The sequence below is a fragment of the Oncorhynchus nerka genome, linkage group LG1 (genome assembly GCF_034236695.1).
Source record: "Oncorhynchus nerka isolate Pitt River linkage group LG1, Oner_Uvic_2.0, whole genome shotgun sequence".
Taxonomy (NCBI): domain Eukaryota; kingdom Metazoa; phylum Chordata; class Actinopteri; order Salmoniformes; family Salmonidae; genus Oncorhynchus; species Oncorhynchus nerka.
The window spans coordinates 34506550-34528341 of record NC_088396.1 but is presented as its reverse complement, the minus strand read 5'-3'; the positions used below and the strand labels follow the sequence as shown (position 1 = coordinate 34528341).

Sequence of the window (21792 nt, the reverse complement as noted above, 5' to 3'; positions counted from 1 at the left end):
TTTTCTTGTTGTATAGGGCAGTATGGGAGCTGTGTGAAATGTGGAGTTGACAAGAACGGCCAATAGTTGAAAGCAGTCTGAAATGTGGAGTTGACAAGAACGGCCAATAGTTTGGAACAGTGTGAAATGTGGAATTGACAAGAACGGCCAATAACGGCCAAGAGTGCATATTGGTGGTAAGGACCAAAGCATGCAGTTGCCAACCTTTCATCACTGTGCTGCATTCAGCGTCTCCGGCTGAATTGACAATTTTGCAAGTGTAAACGCCCCCTTGCTTAGGACCAACGTTCATAACATTTAAGCAGCACAAGGGCCCCTTGTGTTTCAGAGAGTAAGAAATGGACTCTTCGACAATCAACCGATTGTGTAGCCAGAAAACAAACGGAGTAGGAATTCCCTTTATAACGCAAAAGAGAGACACGGTGTCTCTAGGTTTGGCAAGGATTTCTGGGGGCAGTGTCACAAGGAACTCTGGGTAGGTGGCACCAATGTAATCACATTCATATTCTCCATAGGGTATAACATCAGGGTAATACTCATGGCTTATCTGCCTTTGAGTTCTTTGTGAGAATGGAGGTAGAGGTCCAAGACTCTTTAAGGACTCCTGCTTGTCTTGGTCAGAGGGCTTTTTAGACGACTCCCTGTCTGTCTTAGAGTCTTTATTGACAGAATCGGAAGGGATGGGTGTTTCGGCTTTGGGATTCACTTCTTTGGCTGGGTGAGAATAAAGTTAAGGGAGATTTATTAGGTATTAAGAACATCAGTCAGAGGACATCAGTAAGAGGGTATCTTAGATCTAAACACTGGGAGTTAGTAAGATGGCGAGATGGTATTAGGGGCATGCTTTGAATGGGGAAAAAAACTATACTTACAAAATAAATATGTTATTACATTATATTCCAATCGGTTACAATCTAAAGGAAATATTAAAAGTTTTAAAGGTTTTACAAAAGAATCAAGCGGAATGGAGGTGAAATGGACCAGAGAGTGGAAATATTAAATAGAAACTGTATCCACCTTCAACTGTGAGTTGTGCCGAAGTTCTGTTCTCTCCGTGTTTATTTTTTGTGGTACAGAGGTATGTCCCTTGGTCACCAAGCTGAACATTGAGTATGACAAGCAACAGCACACCTCCATTTTGGGTACGTTTCACCCTCTCTGTGTCTGTGAGGTTCCTTCCATTATGATCCCACACTATTTCAGTAAAGGGTTGCCCGTCGAACGAGCAGTTGAACTGAGCCATCTCACCACTTTTGACTTTGACGTCATTCATTTTCAAGAGCAACTTAGGGCTTCTAGGGATGCTCATTTCAGAATTCTCAACAGTGGTCACCTCAACCATCTTTACTGAGGAAGATGACATCCTCATTGTGGACATCTCAGACACAGTCTCATAGGTCTGTACACTGTGTGATCCACTGACATCCACTGACTGGTACCCTTCTGAATACATTTCCATTTTATGACTGATCATTGTTCCCCCAGTGCTTGACACACTTTGCCTAGCTACAGATTTCATATTTTGATCTGGGAGAATTAGAAGAGTGTAATTTGGTCAACAATCAACTGCTATCAAAATGAACCTATACTACGAGTAAAGAAAAGTTTAATAACTTTGAAAACAGATTATCCCCCAGGGCAATATGAAGATAAGGAGAAAGATCAATTGAATCATACAAGTACACGCATAGAGCAAAAATAAGTTCTAGGACAAATGGTATCTATTCTCAACCTTTAACAATACAAAAGCACACTTAAATTGGACATACAGAACTAACTATGTTCATTAAGACTTTTACTCACCTTCAAGTGCCAGATATCCTGCGCAAGTGACCATTCCTGCCGAGTTTCTGGCAACACAGGTGTATTCCCCTTCATCCTCGGGGTACACTCTGGAAATCTCCAGCTGGCAGGTGTCATCGAACTGAGACATCCTGAAGGCATCGGACTGGCCGATCTCTTTCTTATGGACGTACCAAGAGATCTTTAGATCTAGCAAGAGAAACGTTTAGTTAATGTCAATAGTATTAATAATGCAAGATTATTAATGCTGCTTTTTATGAATATTGCAATACTATTATTATTTTAATTGAAGAGTTTAGAGAACAAAGTAAGAGATAGATACCTTCCCCAGAGATTCTGCACTGGAACCTAGCAGCCTCTCCCTCATTGACTGAGGTGTTGTTCATTGGTGTTATGATCACAGGCTTGGAGAGTGGAGATCCAGTGTCAGGAGAAACGACTTCTGAAACTGAAATAAAATAAATCTTCTTTTTTTCCTTCCTTTTTTCATTAAGAGGTTATTTCAGTACTTTATATGTGATTGTTTTTCCACTTTACCTTCCACATTGAGTGGTGCTGAGCTGGTGGCAAGCCCAACGTCATTCTTGGCCTCGCAGTTGTACAAGGCTGCGTCCTCTGGGAACACTTCGATGAGAAGCAGAGTGTGCTCATTTCCTTCACGCAGGAACTTGCACTTGAAGCCAGGGGAGAGAGCCTGGGAGTTCTTGTACCATAACACCTGGGGCTGGGGGATGCCAGTCACTTCCACAGAAAATCTAGCAGGTTTGCCAGCCTCCACAGACAGGGCCTGCATGCCGCGAATTATCTGAGGTGGCTCAGGGACTAAATTATGAGAACAAACAAAGACATTTGATGAGAAGAAAGGAAGGAACACCAAGCTTAGGGAAAACTGGGTAGTTTAAATTTTTTTAAGAAGAAAAACCCCCATATGTTTTCCCTGTGATTTAGTTGTTTAAATACATCCTTGTAAAAACATATTTGAAATTTGCATTATTTGAAAATTGCATTATCATTTCAGTGTGACTTTTGTTATTGGGAATTTAAAAGAGAGCAAACACTTACTATTGACATGTAGAGTCACCACGACCCTGTTCTTGCCAGCGATGAAGGTGTACTCCCCTGCATCACTTCTATAGGTTTCAGAGATGGTCATGCGATGGACCTTTCTAATGGCAATGTAGTGGAGCCTATCGTCAAGGTTGAACTGCATCTCAGCACCGTTCCTCAGCCAGCGACCTTCAACGTCGTCCTCACTGACTTCAAACTCAAACGACGCTTTTTGTTTCTCAACAACCTGTAAAGAAATAATACAAATGTTCATATTAACACTGATCATTTTTTAACTATTCAGTTTTAAACTGTCCTCCTTCAATGTAATGTTGTCCGTATTCACCGTGAATTCTTTCTCCTCGGGTTCTGTGATGTGGATGTCACGCCCCTCCACGGTGAGATGAGCCTTTGACATGCTTGCACCAGCGACCACAGAATACTCTGCAGCATCAGACAGGCGGACGGACTGGATCATTAGACGGTGCAGGAATTTCTCAGTGGAGACCTTGTATCTGTCAAGGCATTTTAGAAATAACTCTTAAGATACAGAGGAATCGTTCAAATGTAGCATTTCACAGGAATCTCACAGGAATAATATACAAATAAATGAATGAGACGTACCTTTCAGACATTTCCAGCTCCTGTCCATCCTTCATCCACGTCACCTGAGCATTAGGCTCAGAGATCTCACATTCAAATGTGGCCCTCTTCTTCTCTGTGATCTTGATATCTTTGATGTGCTTGGTGAATTCAATAACACGTGCTGTGAGAGAGAAAATACATTAATGAACAACAGAAAAATTACTTTCATGATTAATATTTAGAAAGGGTCTGGATGAAAAAAAACATACCATCAACATATAGGCTGGCTGTAGTTGCAGCAGAGCCAGCAGCAAACTTGTACTCTGCACCGTCACCAAAATGAACATTTCGGATGGTGAGCGAATGAGTTAGGTGTTTGGTGCGGCTCTGGCATCTGTCAGTGGAGCGAATCTCAACACCATTCTTCAGCCACTTGTAGGTGATGCCCTCATAGTTGACATTCACTTCAAATGTGATGGTGTCTTTCTCCTGTGCATTGAGGTCTTCCAGCATGGAGGTGATCAAAATGGCTAAGGAAAAAACAATGTCATTAGAGAAAAAGACCTATGTGATACAAATTATTTCAAGTACAGGTTAGTTGAAAACTTACGGCTAACTTTCAGAGTTGCAGAGACTCTGTCATTTCCACAGACAAAGGTGTATTCTGCAGAGTCTTCACTGCCAGTGTTCATGATCTTGAGCTGGTGAAGTTTGCCCTGCACCACAATCCTGAACTTGTCACTCATTTCTATCTCCACTCCATTCTTCAGCCAGGTGGATGGGACATTGAAATGTGACACTTCACATTCAAAAGTGGCCACCTGGGTCTCTGGGACTTCAATGTTCTTGATGGGTTTTGTGACACGCAGAGCTGGAGAGAACGAACAATAATGAATATATTGAAGATACATTTGATGTGTGGGTTAAGTCATCTATTTGTTCACGTGTCAACACTTACATTCAACATATAAATGAGTACTGCACTGCACATGTCCGACCATAGCAGTGTACTCTCCTGCCTTGTGGTCATCCACATTCTGGATGATCAGCTTGTGACATTTTCTCTCAGACAGCATTTTGATGTTTTCACTTGGTTTAAGCTCAACGTTATTGAACATCCATTTGATAGGGATGTCATCATGAGACAGGCTCAGCTCAAAAGAGGCAGTGGCATCCAATAGTGATGTCACATCTTTAGGCTTCTTCGTTATAGTAATTGCTGAAAAAAAGATTGAGAGTCAAAACTTTCAAAATCTTAAGTAAACAAACATTTGCAATTTGTGACCATAAAAATATTAACTTACCCTCAACGTTCAGTCTGGCATTAGCAGATAGTTTTCCAAGTTTGAATCCATAAACTGATTCATCGTGTATGGTGCAGTTTTTGATCTTCAAGGTGTGGATCATGCCATCAACGGTGACTTCATATTTCTCACTAGGTTGGATCTCTACACCATTCTTAATCCATTGTGAGCCCTTCACATTCTCATGGGTGAGCTCCAGAATGAATGCTGCTTCTTGTGTCTCAGTGACAGTTTGGTTCTTCAGGGTTTTCTTGACTTTCACAGCTATGAAATCAAACACAAACATGACATAACAGCAGGCATATAGTAATAATATAATAGTCATATATTAATGCTAACACCAGTTGAAAATAAGTTAACATTTCTACTCAGGAGGTAACACCTACCTTCAACTCTCAGGTTGGCTGTTGTCTTGGAGTTTGCAATCTGGTAGGTGTATTCACCAATGTCATTGGGTCTGGTGATGACAATAACAAGACGTCTGACAGCTCCATTTTTCTCACTCCTGACATTTTCACCAAAGTCACAAGGTTGTCCATCCTTCAGCCACTTGCCCTCAGCAGTTGGGTTGGCCACCTCACACTCAAATTCAGCTGTCTGAGAGTCAGCCACAATGATGTCATGCAGCGGTCTGGATATAGCGCCACCTGGGAACACAAATACATTTGGATTTATTTCCTCCAATTGGGTAACTGCCCTAAAAAGTTTTTAGATTTGGTAGGTGAATGGTTGTTGTAATATCCAACTGAACTTTTACACCATAACGTGTATATGTTTACAGTGTAATGCACTTTTTTGACAAGAGTTATATCTTACCTGACACAGTAAGCTTTGCACTGGATGTCTGTTCACCAGCAGCGAATGTGTATTGCCCCTCTTCATCCTTCATGGTGTTAATGACAGTCATACTGTGGTTCTTGCCCTTGGTCACTATCTTGTACTTGGAATCATTTTTCAGATGTTGTTTCTTGAAGGTCCAGATACCATCAATGCCAGGGTGGGACACCTCCACATTAAATGTGACGTGCTGTGTCTCTGTACAAACTTGATCCTCCATTTGCTTCACAATTGAAATTTCTGTTAAAAAAAAGTTAAGTATGTTTCAGTTGGATAATATCTGTAACTGACAAAAAGTATTGTGTGAAGTTATGTTGCATTTAATCACTTGTGCAAAAGCTTACTTTGGATTATCAGTTTACAGCTAGAGTCAGCTTTGCCAACACATAGCTTGTAGGTTCCTTCATCAGAGGCGAAGGTCCTATTGAACACCAAACGCTGTTTGGATCCCTTTGGAACAATCTGGATTCTCTCACTGGGCATCACAAGCTTGTCATTGTGGAACCACTTCATTGAGCTAATATCTGCAGCAGAGATTTTAGCCTCCATAACAGCCTTGGTGCCCTCAACTGATGTAATATCCTTGAGTGGGGCCAAGATGCTAATCGCTGTAATACACACAGAAAAAGACAACACGATAAGGCCTAGTATATAAAGAAATACTCCAAATTAGTATGGACAGTATGAAATCAAATCACTTACTTTGAACAGTCAGCTTTGCAGTGGTGGAAATGTCCTGAGCAGGAACTACAAAGGAGTACATTCCACCATCAAGCCTGCCTGTATCCTCTATGAGAAGTTTATGGATGAGCTTGTCAATAACAATGTGGATGCGATCTGAAGCTTCAATGACAACACCATTCTTCATCCAAGTGCCCTCAACATCTTCTTGAGAGAATCGCACCTCAAACTGGCTTATGTCACCCTCACAGATTGTCATATCAGAGAGGGGGTGCAACAGGGTCACAGGGCGCACTAAAGGAGAAGAGATTGAAGTAAGACTTGATTTCATGCAACTACACATGTTAATATGTCATGAAAAAACTATATATTTGTTGTCTTTCATCTAGATAGAAATCCTCATCCTTAGAACACTCACGTTTCATTTTCAGGGAGGCACTTGTCTTGAATTCACCCGTGGTGAATGTATATTTTCCCTGGTCTTCTTTCTTTACATCTTTCACAGATAAACTGTGGCGTCCTCGGCGGGAGGAGATGGCATGCTTGCTGCTGGGAGTGAGCTCCTTGTTCTCAAAATGCCATACACCTTCGGCATCCTCTCGAGACACTTCACACTCAAACTCCCCAGAGTAGGTCTCAGGCACCTCAATGTTCTCCAGCCTCTTTACAATTGACAGTGGGGCACCTGTATAATGAGAGCACTGTTAGTATATCTATTCCAGAAAACAAAGAGTACATTTACTGATGAAAAAGGACAAGTTTCCCACAGATTAAACTTAGTTCTTCTCCAATGAGCCTGCTTTTTAGTCTAGGACTAGGCTTAATCTGTATCTGAGAACCCAGTCATTAAAGTTCTACTTGTACACCAGTGGTAAGAAAAATGACCAACCTTCCACATTGAGTCTGGCAGTGGTCCTGATGTGGTCATCTTCAATAACAGCACAACTGTATTCTGCATCGTCCTTCATGTTGATGGTCAGTACAGAAAGGAAATGAACCTTTCTGTCTGAGTGCATCCTGTATTTGTCTCCAGAGAAAATCTCTGCATTGTTCATCAGCCATTTGACTTTAACAAAAGGCTCATTGGTCTCACACTCAAAGGTCGCCATGGTGTCCTTCTCTTTCACGTTGGTTTCTTCTAGCTCTTGTGTGAAGGTGATGACTGTCTTTGCTAAAAGGATGAAGATGGTATAATGTATCAGGGATGCCGTGATTCATACAGAATATCAATTACACAGATTTAAATAAGGTTTGATATCTAGGTTTCAGATTGCAATAATTTAATAATTTCCACTGAATGATGATCAATGGCAGCTTATTTTATTTTTTTGCTTACAGCACCTGGTACTAACGAGGACCGGCCCTGAAACATTACTACTGTGCATCTTGTGTCACAACCTCAGACAATAGGCTACTAATGCAATGTAGAAAAATTACTGAAATTATTACTTTACCTTGCACCAATAAGAATGCATGGCTTGAAGTCTCTCCAGCAATGTTCATGGCTTTGACCATGATGCTAGCAGAGTCTTCTGCTGTGACCTTCTTGATCACTAATTCACATACATTGTCTTCAGGCCAGAACGAGTAAATGCGATCTGTTTTCTCCAGCAGAATTCCATTCTTGAACCACTGGCACTCAGGGTCTGGTCTACCGGTAACTCTGACTCTGAAGTGAACTTCTTCCATCTGAGACACGGTCTGACTAGCAATGCGCTCAATGATCTTTGGAGCTTCCATGCTGGGAGAGAGCTTTACTCTCTCTGGTTTAATTGAGGGAACATGAACCTTGCGTTCCTCCTCTTTTTTCTTATCAGCCTCAGACAACATTTTCTGATGGTGAAGCAGTTCTTCCTTCCTCTTCCTAAGCATGTCCTCATAGGACTCATCCTTCTTACGAGACTTGAGCTCCACAGCAGTGATGGCTTCATAATATCCTTCCTCTGTCCTGCGCTTAAATTTGCCCTTCAACTCGTCTGTCTCCTCTGTGGCTTTTGAATGGATGACTCTTTCGGTCTTCTTTAGTTGCACTACCTCTTTGGTCTCTTTGATGGCAGTTGGTTTTTCAACCTTAACCACATCAAAGGAAACTCTGCCATGTTCAGCCATGGTGCTAGGCTCTGGGGCCTTATGCTCTGGTGCACGACGAAGAATAGATCTGAAGTCCTCTTTCTGTGTGATCTCCAGCTTCACCAGATGCTCAGCTGTGCCCTCAGGGTTCTCTGCTAACACTTTGACATCTCCTGCATCGTATGACTTGATATCGATAATCTCAAGATAGTAAATGCCATCATAGCGAAGTCTCATTCTCTTGCTCTTGCGAATGAGCTGCCCATTGAGGTACCAGTTGACCTTAGGTGTAGGATAACCAGTTACTCTGCAACGGAATCTTGCAATTTCACCTTCCTGCACATTTGCATTCTCAGGAAGAAGCACAATTTCAGGCTTTGTCTTCTCAGCCCCTTCATCTGCAGTGACTCCAGAAGGACCTCCTTCGTGAGCCATGCGCTCCATCTCATCAATTCTGTGTAGTCCCCTCCTCCCCTCAGGTAACTGAGTTTCCTCCACCATGCTCTTCTCCTCCTTTACAATCAGTGTAGCCGAGGTCTGATCGGCACCAAAAGTGTTAGTGGCTCTGCAGGTGATGACACCACTGTCTCTGGCATAGGCAACTTCAAAGTCAAGACTACAGTAGCCAAATTCATTAACCATGCGCAATCTGTTAGCAGCTGCAAGGGGTTTGCCATCAAGTAACCACTCAACAACCATAGTGGGATCACCAATAGGGGTCAGTCTGCATTCAAAGTGGACAGCACCAGAATGCTTCAGCCTGACGGAAGTCAGCTTCTTCTTGAACTGTGGTTTCTGCTGCTTGTCCTTGTCATATAGGTCAGCCTCCTCCCATTGCTCTTGGCCATAACGTAGATGCAGGGATTCCAACTCTGGAGCTGCAATTTCCTTGGCCTTGTATGTTCCCTTGGGAATAATGAGTCTCCTCTCTGGTGCAGGTTCAGCAGTTTCCACCTCAATGTTGACCCTGCAGCGAGTGGTATCTCTTCCAGCTTTGTTAATGGCTGTGGCTGTGTACCAGGCACTATCAGTGCCTACTGTTTGGGGGATCTGGAATTTGGCCTCTCCTTTGGTGCCTTCAATCCTGAAATATATACATTTGTATTACATTTTAGTCATTTAGCAGACACTCTTATCCAGAGCAAATAGGGTTAAGTGCCTTGCTCAAGGGCAAATCAACCGCGTTTTCACCTAGTCGGCTCAGGGATTCGAAGCAGTGACCTTTTGGTTTCTGGCCCAATGCTCTTAACTGCTAGGCTACTGTAATGTATCTGAATAGACTCAGAATATTCAACATGTGAGGACAACATACTAACTGTATTTTAACTCATGATATGGACAAGACACTCACTTGATATTTGGGTGCTTCATTGGGGAGACGATGTCACTGTTTTTCAGCCAAACAATGTCAGGCAGGGGGTTTCCGATGGCTTTGACAGCCAACTCAACCAGAGTGCCTTGCTTAACACTAATGTTCTTCAGCTTCTCAATAAACTGGGGTCTGATCAAGTTTTCTTTGGCTGTAAATGTAACAAAGATCAAGCACATATAAATGAATGGAATAAAAATAAATAACAAATAAACAATAGATTCATGTCCTGAAATATTCACTGGAGCACAAATCAAAATGTTTCCCTTTTTCCTGAGTCAGTCACATATTTCAAATGGAGCCTTACCGTCAACTGTAAGTGTCATGGAGACAGAAGTCCTTCCAGCTCTGTTCTGAGCGACCACGGTCCACTCTCCAGAGTCATGAGGCATGGCTGGAACCACAATCAGTGACGTAGTTCCATCTTCCTTCACCACTATCTTGTGGGTGTAATCATTGACAACTTGTTGTCCTGAAAATAACAAAGAAAGGAATAATATTTTTTATATTTGTTTTAAATAAAACATATCTTAGACGATGTATCATGTTTTCACATCACTTACCATTGTGGAACCAGAAAGTGTCAGGCATGGGTCTACCAACTACTTTCAGGTCAAATCTGGCAGTCTGCCCTTCAGCACACTTGAATGACTGTGGCTTCAAGACAAACACAGGCTTGTATAGTCTTTCAAGCTGACTCTCATCAGTGTCATCAAGCCTGCGAGCAGGAGAGCGTCCGGGAGAACGACCGGGAGAGCGGCTTGTAGAGCGTGGGGATGTGGACCTGAGAAATGAACACAGAAAAGAAAAGTTCTTATGATGGCTTTATGATTAGGCTATTAAGCAGCTACATCACTTACATGTAGGATTCATAGCATAACATCTCACCTCATTCTCTGCATTGCCGGTGACTCAGGCATCTGTGGAGCTTCTGCTCCTGCAGAGGGCACCACGTACAGTTTCCCAGAGCTTACAGAGTTGCCCTTCATGTTGCTGGCTAATGCTGTGTAAACACCTTCATCTTCTGGCAGCACCACAGGAAGACGTAGGCTGGCTCTACCATCCTGAAGACTCTCCATCTGGTAACGGCCGCCATGATGGATACGCTTGCCATCTTTGTACCATACGATCTTTTGAGAGACAAGAAATTATGGATAAATGTTTCATCTCAACATTTATATGAAGTAGAATGGACACAAAATATAAAAATACATGTTTTCTGACTACCTTGGGCAGTGGAGTTCCTGCCATTTTGCAGTGGAAAGTGACCCCCATTCCTTCCATGATTCTGTAGTTTTTAACTGGAGTGGCAAAGGCTGACTGTACAGCCTCACGGTCTGCACAAGTCACCATCTCTTCCCGATCCTCAGTCACAATTTGTTGGTATGTAATCTGCATGATGCGGACCTCAATCTCATGGATAATCCTCTCCTCAACGACAGTAATCTTGAGTTCCTGTAAACATTTTTTTTAAAGTAAAGCTATTAAGTGAATTATTGGATTTCCATTGTAGTGTAAAAAGACCACAAAAACAAAAATATGTCAAATAACATCTGATGTAGGGTTTAGTGTGAGGTTGATGTAGTGTTTAGTGTGAGGTTGATGTAGTGTTTAGTGTGAGGTTGATGTAGTGTTTAGTGTGAGGTTGATGTAGTGTTTAGTGTGAGGTTGATGTAGTGTTTAGTGTGAGGTTGATGTAGGTCTTTAGTGTCAGGATGATTTAGTGTTTAGTGTGAGGTTGATGTAGTGTTTAGTGTCAGGATGATTTAGTGTTTAGTGTGAGGTTGATGTGGTGTTTAATGTGAGGTTGATGTAGTGTTCAATGTGAGGTTGATGTAGGGTTTAGTGTGAGGTTGATGTAGTATTTAGTGTGAGGTTGATGTAGTGTTTAGTGTGAGGTTGGTGTAGTGTTTAGTGTGAAGTTGATGTAGTGTTTAGTGTGAGGTTGATGTAGTGTTTAGTGTGAGTATGGTGTAGTGTTTAGTGTGAGGTTGGTGTTGTGTTTAGTGTGAAGTTGATATGGTGTTTAGTGTGAAGTTGATGTAGTGTTTAGTGTGAGGTTGATGTAGTGTTTAGTGTGAGGTTGGTGTTGTGTTTAGTGTGAAGTTGATGTAGTGTTCAATGTGAGGTTGATGTTGTGTTTAGTGTGAGATTGATGTTGTGTTTAGTGTGAGATTGATGTTGTGTTTAGTGTGAGGTTGATGTAGTGTTTAGTGTGAAGTTGATGTAGTGTTTAGTGTGAGGTCGATGTAGGGTTTAGTGTGAAGTTGATGTAGTGTTTAGTGTGAGGTTGATGTAGTGTTTAGTGTGAAGTTGATGTAGTGCTTAGTGTGAGGTGCCTCAGCTGATCACTATACCTGCTCGGAGATGAAGGTGCGTGTCGCTTGGGCCTGCTGAGCCATTCTGTTTTGCATGTACATCCTCTGTTCTGTCTCATAGCCACTAACAGCAACAGTTGGTACTTCTGCCACTCTAGACTCCTGCACCATTGTAGTCACTTCAGTCTTATATGTCACTTCATGTTTCTTCATGTATTCTTCATATTCCTCTGTAATAAGGGATATACCAACTTTAATAGGAAATACCAATTTAGTGTAAGGCTATAACTCAACCCCGCAAAAATGTTCTAATAAAAATTCAACCGACTGACCTTCCTCCAGCAGACTGGCTGAGGCAGACTCTTCTCCAAGAGGGTTCTTGACAAAGATGGAGTACTCTCCAGCATCATCAGCAAATGTCATGGAGATCTCCAATTTACACACTCCACTCTCCTTATTGTAGTGCACTTTATATCTAATGGATGGAAATATAATGGAATGTAGAAAGCACAATAAAAAATATAAAAAATGCAATATTGTGATTGACTAGGAATGTGTTACCTGTATCCTGTAGTAAGGGGCACTCCAGTCTTCTTCCAGATAATGTTGGGCTTGTGGCTGCCTCCGATCTGGCACTCAAAGACAACTCTTCCGCCCTCCACCAACTTCTGCACAGTTGGCTTCTTGACAAAGAAGGGAGCTGCTTCCACAGTCTCTGCAACAGCGCTCACCTCCGACATGGTCTCCTCCTTGGCTCCAATGCTAATCCTAAAAGGAAGGTTTAATGATTTAACTATCTAATATCTTGAGCAAGAAATTGTCTACAGTCTTAAGCGAGAAACTATCCAGTTGTATGCTTTCAATACAAACTCGTAAATAACACATTTGTTAATAGTTCATGCTGTTTTCTACTCACTGATGCTCTGCAGAAGTTTCAACATATTCAGACACAGTAGTGTCCTCTCTGCTCTCAATCTCCTCTGACACTGCAATATAAAGTCAGGTTTAATCAAAGTCAGGTTTAATCATTCCAATAAGGTATAGGTAGACATACATAACATTGTCTTTATGCTATTTACCTTTGACAAGCAGGTAGCAGGATGTACTGATAGTTCCAGCCTCGCTAGTAGCAGTGCAAGTGAAGCGACCGCTGTCTTCTGCGAAGGCCTCGCGGATGACCAGACGGGCACATTTACTCTCATAAGTGATCTGGAAGTCAATGGAGCTCTCAATTCTGTAGTCCTCTCTGAACCACATGATGCCAGGGGCAGGGTGACCAGTGATCTGACATTCCAGAGTCACAGATTCACCCTCAGTCACAGTCACGTTGTTCAAGCCCTGAAAACAACACACACATGTTCAGTAAAATGCTAATCTATAGGTAAAAGTAATGAAAAATATTTATATTTATATTTTTTTTAAGAATGAGGAATGAAAAATATAAAAATACTTACAGCCACAAGAGTAGGTGGCACAGTTGGCTCCTCCATTGGTGATGGAACAACTGCTGTTTCAACAACCTAGGGAATAGACACATCTCTGTTAATGTCATACTATTTCTAGCACCGTGTGTGTGTGTGTGTGTGTGTGTGTGTGTGTGTGTGTGTGTGTGTGTGTGCATTTTTTTTGCAGTGGACAAAAATGTACTTGGACGACAAAAGACAAATGGACTGGTTTAGTTAGAGGGTGTCGTAGGAGGGGAGGTATAGAAGGCTGATGTTAAGATTAGTAGCAACTAAGGAGAACTGTTAAGACACTGGAGAGGAGAGGTTCTAACACATGGGGACTAGTATCTGAAAAACACCTGGGTTACAAACCTGTTGTTCCCAGTCCTCATAAATTTGCTCCATGCCCCCTGAAAACGAAGTGCCTATCTGTTTCTGCTGTGACTGAGTGTCGAAATGTGTCTGATATCTGTCTGCGATATCTTTAAACGGAGGCGGGGTCGGCTCTGGCGTCACTCTTGTCGCCACCACAATCTTATGAGATGGAGGCTTCACTGTCTTGATGATCTTTTGAGCAGCATGTGAAGAGGTAGAGGATAACTCTTTCTGCAGTGTGGCAATAGCAGAACCTGCTATCGAAACCTGATCAACCCAAGGAGAATACCATTATCATCACGAATCAGAACAAAGCATTATGAACGTCTTGGGTTTGTTTTGTTTAGCCACAAGATGGGGAATCTAAGTTAGTTTGATTAAAGCCTATATGAATGGAGGGGTTTTAAATAAAGTATAAAACTACAGTATGTTAGAGGATTATTCAAATGAATATGACATTATTAGTATAATTATTGATTAATGGTAATAGGATGGGAGTGATTAAGACCAAAATCAAATATATCAAATCATTATTGTTTAGATTACATTTTGTATTAAGTTCTCATCTGAATGTTTGCTACAAAGATAGAAAGTTGCATCTCAGGCAAGCAGGAACCACGTTTACATATGTATAAATATCTACCACTATATAAGATAGACAATTATTGATTTATTTTCTTGTTTCTGTTATGTTGCACTGCTTGCCTGATTTGACCTATGCTTACCTCATAGCTATGGTCAGGTTTAGGAACCATAACTTTTGAAACTGTGAAATGTGGAATTGGGGATGGTGCAAGGCCAGTATCCACTTGAGTGGTAGTTCTTTGCATCTAAAATAACCAATGGAGTTCAGATTGAGTGATTACAACCCCAAAAATATAACAAATGACTAATTTTTAAAGGTTTTTCTTTCTTCTTCAATTGTCTACTTAAAAGTCACGTCTAACCTGGGAGACATGAATACTCTGTTCAGGAGCAAGTGTTTGAATTGTTGTTTGCATTTGCCCAGCCTCAGTCCTCGTTGAGAATTGTTGCTCAGTAGTAGACAGCATCGACTGCTGTTTTATATCAGAATCTATGGTTTCCTCTTCAGCATGACCCCTCTCTCCATGCATTGGCTTCCGAACACGTGCTAGGTCAAGAGCAGCAACCACTGTAGCCTTTGCCTCCGCTTTTTTCCCACCCTCAACCTTTGAGACAACAAGCAGTGAATGTAACACATACAGCACATAGATCATACACATCATCCATGGCAGTAGTAACAACAAAAAGTTGACATAACATAACAAAACATAACATACAAATGAATGTAACAAAACATCTACAAAGAACATTTTGTGTAATTGAACATATCATGGCATCATACCGTGCATTCACAGCAATATTATGAAGTGGGTTAGTCACATAATTACTATAAACAGAAAGGGATGTGACAAAAGAAATGGGGAAAGTGAGAGAGTAAAATGGAAGAAATATTTATATTTATGTTATTTATTTATATATATATATATATATATATATATATATATATATATATATATTGTATGTATTTAGTATTTTCTTGTTTATACCTGTGTTTTGTTTTGTTAGACATGTTTGAGGTAGAGATGTAAGTTGTTGATAATTTTGTGTAATGAATAAAAACAAAGGCGGAAATGGGGAGTGATTACTGGTGTGTCATCATCACACCTCAGCTACCTGCTCCTCAGTAGTCATCATCACACCTCAGCTACCTGCTCCTCAGTAGTCATCATCACACCTCAGCTACCTGCTCCTCAGTAGTCAACATCACACCTCAGCTACCTGCTCCTCAGTAGTCATCATCACACCTCAGCTACCTGCTCCTCAGTAGTCATCATCACACCTCAGCTACTTGCTCCTCAGTAGTCACCATCACACCTCAGCTACCTGCTCCTCAGTAGTCACCATCACACCTCAGCTACCTGCTCCTGAGTAGTCATCATCACACCTCAGCTACCTGCTCCTCAGTAGTCACCATCACACCTCAGCTACCTGCTCCTCAGTAGTCACCATTACACCTCAGCCACCTGCTCCTCAGTAGTCATCATCACACCTCAGCTACCTGCTCCTCAGTAGTCACCATTACACCTCAGCCACCTGCTCCTCAGTAGTCACCATCACACTTGAAGCAGTGAAGCTTCCCACATTATCTCCATGTTGGATCTCAGTGCTGACAGTTTCTCCCTCTGCTTCACTAGCCATTTTGACAACTGCTGCCACCACTATTGCCTTGGTTGCTGTTGTTATTTTCACGATGTCTGGTGTAAGCTAAATGTTGCCAAACAGCAATGAAAGGTTGAAACGGTTTGTTTCCTCGTCAGCATTCATATTGCGTGGGGGAAATGTGCATATCTGGGATTGATATGGACAAGGAGTTGTGCAAGGACAGAAGGTAGAAAATTGCAAAGAGTTGCAATTTTTTTTATGCAGTATGAGATTGATGGGGAAAGTCAGTAGGGACTCTCAAAATATGAAGGGGAAACCTTGACTAGGTGGATATCAGAGGAGGCTGGAGCTTTAGGAGGACAGGCTTATTGTAATGGCTGGAATGGTATGGATGGAACGGTATCAAACACATTAATCATATGGAAACCACATGTTTGACTGTTCCACTCCAGCATTACAACGAGTCTGTACTGCTGTAGCTCCTTCCACCAGCCTCCTCTGGTAGATATGGAGGGGAGAGTGTTTTATTTCTAAACTACCTGCTCCTGTATTGGTGCAATAAACACAGCAGCAGAGCGTGTCTGTGTGCAGGATCCATCTACAGACTGGTCCACCGCTGCTACCACGGCAACTACAGCAATCACTTTATCATCCGTATCATGATGCTGGTGCTTCCATTTGTTAGTGTGTTTAGGAAGCAATCAAATGCATGAACATCATATAAGAAAATTGAACAAGGAAAACGTATCACATGTATGACTCTCAGTAATATCTGTGTAGTAATTTGCTCCTATTGAAACCTCCTGTTATGGATCACGGTAATAACATTGAACAAGGAAAACATCACACTGATGACAAAAAGTCAACATATCCGTGTAGTTATTTGCTCATTGAAACATTCTATTGTGTGTAACCATTCAACTTGCCATATTCACATCTATTGAGGCTCTTTTCTCCCCCCGTGCACATTTTGTTTTTTGCCCTAGCACGACACAAATCATTTGATTCAAATAGTCAACTAATCATCAAGCTGGAGGGGCAGGAGGGAGTTTGGAAACCCTGCAGTAGACCACTAGATGGATCCACTCCCATAGAGTGGGGCGGCCCAGATGGTGATCTCCTTACCTCTCTCACAGCGACACCAGATACAGCGGCACCAGTCGTTTTCAATCCATAAGAGCCCTCCCAGTGCTGCTCCATGTGAGCATGGGTGGCAGAAGACTGGACATGACTGGCACTAGAGGCAGTGGTCATGCTGTAGCTGGACTCCGCCACAAATCCCTCTCCCTGCTTCCATGGTGGAGGCACATCTGGACTATGGGATACTTGTTTGCGTGTGGTCAGTGGGGATTTGACTGGTCTGATTGGTGACACAGACAGTCTTGAGGCAGAAGTGGGAGAGGCAGACCTGAAAATGGAAAACAGGCACACAGAAGTTATTTCAGAATAGACACAAATGTAAGAGTTTGAAGTCTACTACAATAGCAATGTGAGTCGGTTTCCCAGACCTAGACTAAGCCTAGTCCAGGACTACAAAGATCTTTGAACGGAGAATCCCCATTGAGCATGCTTTTTGTAAATCAGTAGTAGATTTAATCTGAGTCCAGGAAAACAGCCCTGTGTTTTCCAATAGGATGAAGATCAAATGTCTTACCTGACAGGGGCCGGAGTGGGCGCCTTGACATGTCTCACAGGTGATGGTGACTGATGACGTCCGCCTGCAACCCTGGCTGCAAGAGATGGTGGTGTTGGGGACTTGGAGGTTGAGGTTGGCTTTGGAGGCACACGTGGTGGGGTCTTGTGTGCCAATGTCTGGGTCACTACACCACCTTCAACGCGCATTTCCATCATAGAGCTGGACTGGAAATGTGACTCCACTCTCTGAAATGAAAGAGAAGAACATTAGTTGGAGTAAGCAAGGTTTCATATCTTTTATAGCATTTTCTATTGTTAAAGGTATACTTCCCAGTGAGCAACACTGGTTGAAAATATGTCATTTCAATGGCGAAACTGATTGAAATTATGTCTTTTCAATGGCGAAACTGATTGAAATGATGTCTTTTCAATGGAGAAACTGATTGAAATTATGTCTTTTCAATGGAGAAACTGATTGAAATTATGTCTTTTCAATGGCGAAACTGATTGAAATGATGTATTTTCAATGGAGAATGTAGTTTTTCTCACTGTTCAATTTTTATTTAAGCTTATATATGACTTTGGACTAAGACGACAGTAGAATCTTACTCTGGTCTCTCTGGTCTGGCGGGACTGAGAAGACGTCATCTGAGAAGATGTTGACATAATAGTCTTTGTCTTCTTAGCAGGGACTGCTACCTCTTCACCTGGACATTGGAAAATAATTATATGTAGAATTAACATAAATACTTGACATCTATATATATATATAACTATATAACTATATATATATATATATATATATATATATATATATATATATATATAAGCATTTAATCTATTGATACTGCATGAATTCAAAATACAGAAATAATAAATTACATTAGTTTACATGTTTTCTTAAATGTTTTTTACTAATGTATTTTAGTTCTAACCATAAATACCAATATGAGTAAGCTTTGGCTCATTCTCTGCTCATCTACCCACATGATTCCTGTTTCCCATCATTAATGATTCAAGGAAAAGGAGTAATGCAGTCTCACCTTGAACCAGTAGTTCAGCAGTGGAGGTAGCCCGTCCACTGCTGTTTGAAGCATTTACAGAGTAAGTTCCAGAATCCTCTGGGAAGGCTTCGGCAATCAACAAACTGTAAAGGTCTCCTTCTTGAACAATCTGAAAGTCAGCAGAGCTCTGTATCTCAGCTCCCTCTCTGTAGAACTTTACCACAGGTGTAGGGATTCCTGCAACACGAACATCCAGTCTCACTTGGCTTCCTTGTCTCACGGTCATACTCTGAAGTCTCTGAATAAAGTTGGGTGGTGCGGTCTCCACTGTAAGAGAACGTTTGTGTTAGTTAGAGTCACACAATAACTGAACCACCAATTAAAACAGGTCTCAGGTCAAATAAATACAAAGTGTCACCTGTAACAAGAAGTTCAGCGGTGCTAGTGGCTTGTCCAGCACCATTGGTGGCTCTCACAGAAAATCTTCCACTGTGCGCGGCTGTCACAGCAGGGATCATCAGAACAGCGCGGCCATCGCTGAACGAGATCTGTGCGCCGGGCAGAGCGGCAGCGGAAAGAACCTGGCCATCACGGAACCAGCTCACCTCGGGAACTGGATTACCTGGAGGTAAAGTTTGTCATTTGTTTTATTAATGATACTGTTGACAAATGTTAATATGTATTCATCTAGAATATCTGACGTGTGTTAAGATGCATGTTGCTTGCTTGAATCAATTAACAATAGACTCAGATTATCAATTGGTAGCTAAAGTTCTAGAAACAAGGTCGGTGGATAGGTCAACATGTGTGATGTGAATAGAATTGCAGACAACTGGAACTTCGTGACAAGAACAAAAAAAAGATGTCTTACCACTAACTTGCGCCTCGAACGTTGCGGCACTACCCTCTAGTGCCACAACGCTCTGCAGCGGCTGTGTAAATGTTGGCGCCTGTGTTGACATTGTGGACGGCACCCTGGAAGAAAGACACAACATGAAATCACAGAGTTAAACTACTAATTCAAAATAGCCTACATCCAATAGGATTACATGTTTATTTATATCATTTAGGCTATTTAACAGGGACATATTATATATTTATATTATTAGGCCGACACAATAATCAACAATTTAGAAAATACTGAGGTGTATTAGTGCCCGATTTAGCTTAACAGCACATTTTAATCTGCAGTCTATACTTTGGCCTCACAACAATACCCATTTGATATCTAGATGAGTGAAATGGTTTTACTTAATGAAGGGTCCGAAACAATCTGAGAGCAGCGCAACAGGATATTTTTAGCAGCAGAGAAATGAGGCTGAGGGACTCGTCAGAAATGCTCTCTCCACCTGGCCCAAAGCAGCTTGTCTGTCTGTCAGTTCCGGAAATCAGAGGCTCCATGGGGTCTGCATGTTAGGGCCAAACCCTGGCCAAACCCTGGCCAAACCCTGGCCAAACCCTGGCCAAACCCTGGGACACAGTAGTGTCAGCCCAAAGACAAGACAATAACAACTGGAGGCTGACAATCAGCAGAACTCAATGGCAGTTAACATGTGGCCTACAATGCTTAGGCCTACAGGCAATTTACAGTGCCACTCTAAACGTAAAAATCTATGTAATTACACAACAGAAATGGCCAAGAGAAATGTATGCCTACTTTTTGCGTTGATTATTAAATTAACATACCAAACAATTGGAAGTTAACCTATATTATAGAGCTCTCACTAACACAAGTCTGCAATCCATGAAGTCTTATATTTCACTAGAATGTTTCAAATAGATCATAAAAAGTTCAGAATTGCAATGGGCAGGTTCAGAAATGCATTACCATGCATGTAACCATATGAGCAAGATTGGACGTAAATAGCTAGGCTTATTTCATGACATTCACAGGCACCAGTCCTACATTCTAGAAGAATCAGGCCTGGGCTTGCATTACAAGTACCACGTTTCTGCCTACATTATACAATTTACAAGATATCAATATCCAACTTAACCAATTAGACCAAAGTTCAGTTGTCACATTCATTTTTTCATTATAATAACAAAATACTATTATTTGTCGGGAATCTAGTGACCTAAACCTCCCTATGTAGGCCTATGTTGTTCGACAATAAATTAGGATGTAACCATGTTATTCTACAATAGCACAGAGAACATAGGCTACATTTTATAACATTTAAACCAATTTACTTCACCATAGTCACAATTCACAAAACGTTTAGTAAATTCAGTCTGTATGTTTTATAAGTTACTCAAATTCAAATCTGCCCTGGCTCAACAACTTTCTCCATCAGCTCTTATTCAGAAGCAGTCAGATATCCCAATATGGAAATGTAATATTCCTCTTTAGAAACCGTCTCTGAGACACCTGTGTAGGCCTACTTCCATGCAACAGTGAAATGTCAACATCAATATACTAATAAATGATCCCAATTGAATGTCAATGGATAGGCTATTATCAGCCTGGGATTAAAACATACTGGAGAAAAATGTATGTTTTATGTCAAGCAAATGACAAAGGCCAGGTGCACACAAATGTCCCTGTCCACATTAATCTGACACATTTCTGATCATGACATTGCATCCGTATACTACATCAACAAAATGAATCAAATACTCCAACAGAATATCTCTTTAAACATCAAATTGAGGGCAATATATTTCTTCTATCACAGGCAGCCCTTCTGTAAACTCACTTCGATACCATGGCCTTGCTATAACTGAAGTGGCACTACCAGACTCTCCCTGTCAGTCAAAATCTCAATCAACTCTGTCACTGGGGAGGAACTTTACCTATATCAAAACATTATCCAAAAACAAATATCTTCCTTATTTTACATTTACACAATAGGCTATAAGAATTGCTTTGAGAGTATCATAATGTCATGGATTTAAACGTAGGATAATCCAAGTGATAATGCAAAACTATTTGACTCCTATGAATTCCTATGGGAGGGCCTGCTCAAATCCCCTGTTTTAGGGGGTTTATGACCACCATAAATACATGTTTTTCCAATACATCAAAAAACTTGGACCATCATGTCAAATGTCATCAGACGTTAGCATTCAATAAAAACCTGTACAAAACTGAATTAACTTCAGATATTTCAAGATAGGAATCTGAGCGAC

General features: G+C 41.4%; 1 protein-coding gene across 1 annotated transcript in view; it reads right to left on the bottom strand.

The window, feature by feature from the left end:
- ttn.1 (titin, tandem duplicate 1) overlaps positions 1–21792 on the bottom strand; it is a 169639-nt gene that overhangs the window by 147219 nt on the left and 628 nt on the right. The window contains exons 2-38 of the mRNA XM_065018424.1: positions 19532–19635; positions 19079–19282; positions 18700–18987; positions 18266–18363; positions 17676–17902; positions 17147–17429; positions 14782–15024; positions 14560–14664; positions 13832–14101; positions 13469–13534; positions 13094–13352; positions 12931–13000; positions 12576–12782; positions 12347–12489; positions 12054–12244; positions 10924–11151; positions 10585–10826; positions 10260–10480; positions 10004–10168; positions 9679–9847; positions 7712–9411; positions 7147–7428; positions 6676–6942; positions 6279–6551; positions 5921–6184; positions 5556–5816; positions 5126–5386; positions 4740–5003; positions 4394–4654; positions 4046–4306; positions 3705–3965; positions 3475–3616; positions 3197–3365; positions 2866–3097; positions 2341–2625; positions 2126–2251; positions 1804–1992 (exon numbers count right to left, since the gene is read on the bottom strand). Of these exons, the coding sequence (XP_064874496.1) occupies positions 1804–1992; positions 2126–2251; positions 2341–2625; positions 2866–3097; positions 3197–3365; positions 3475–3616; positions 3705–3965; positions 4046–4306; positions 4394–4654; positions 4740–5003; positions 5126–5386; positions 5556–5816; positions 5921–6184; positions 6279–6551; positions 6676–6942; positions 7147–7428; positions 7712–9411; positions 9679–9847; positions 10004–10168; positions 10260–10480; positions 10585–10826; positions 10924–11151; positions 12054–12244; positions 12347–12489; positions 12576–12782; positions 12931–13000; positions 13094–13352; positions 13469–13534; positions 13832–14101; positions 14560–14664; positions 14782–15024; positions 17147–17429; positions 17676–17902; positions 18266–18363; positions 18700–18987; positions 19079–19282; positions 19532–19622 (9268 nt within the window). The 5' untranslated portion in view covers positions 19623–19635. The remainder of the gene's footprint in view (positions 1–1803; positions 1993–2125; positions 2252–2340; positions 2626–2865; positions 3098–3196; positions 3366–3474; positions 3617–3704; positions 3966–4045; positions 4307–4393; positions 4655–4739; positions 5004–5125; positions 5387–5555; positions 5817–5920; positions 6185–6278; positions 6552–6675; positions 6943–7146; positions 7429–7711; positions 9412–9678; positions 9848–10003; positions 10169–10259; positions 10481–10584; positions 10827–10923; positions 11152–12053; positions 12245–12346; positions 12490–12575; positions 12783–12930; positions 13001–13093; positions 13353–13468; positions 13535–13831; positions 14102–14559; positions 14665–14781; positions 15025–17146; positions 17430–17675; positions 17903–18265; positions 18364–18699; positions 18988–19078; positions 19283–19531; positions 19636–21792) is intronic.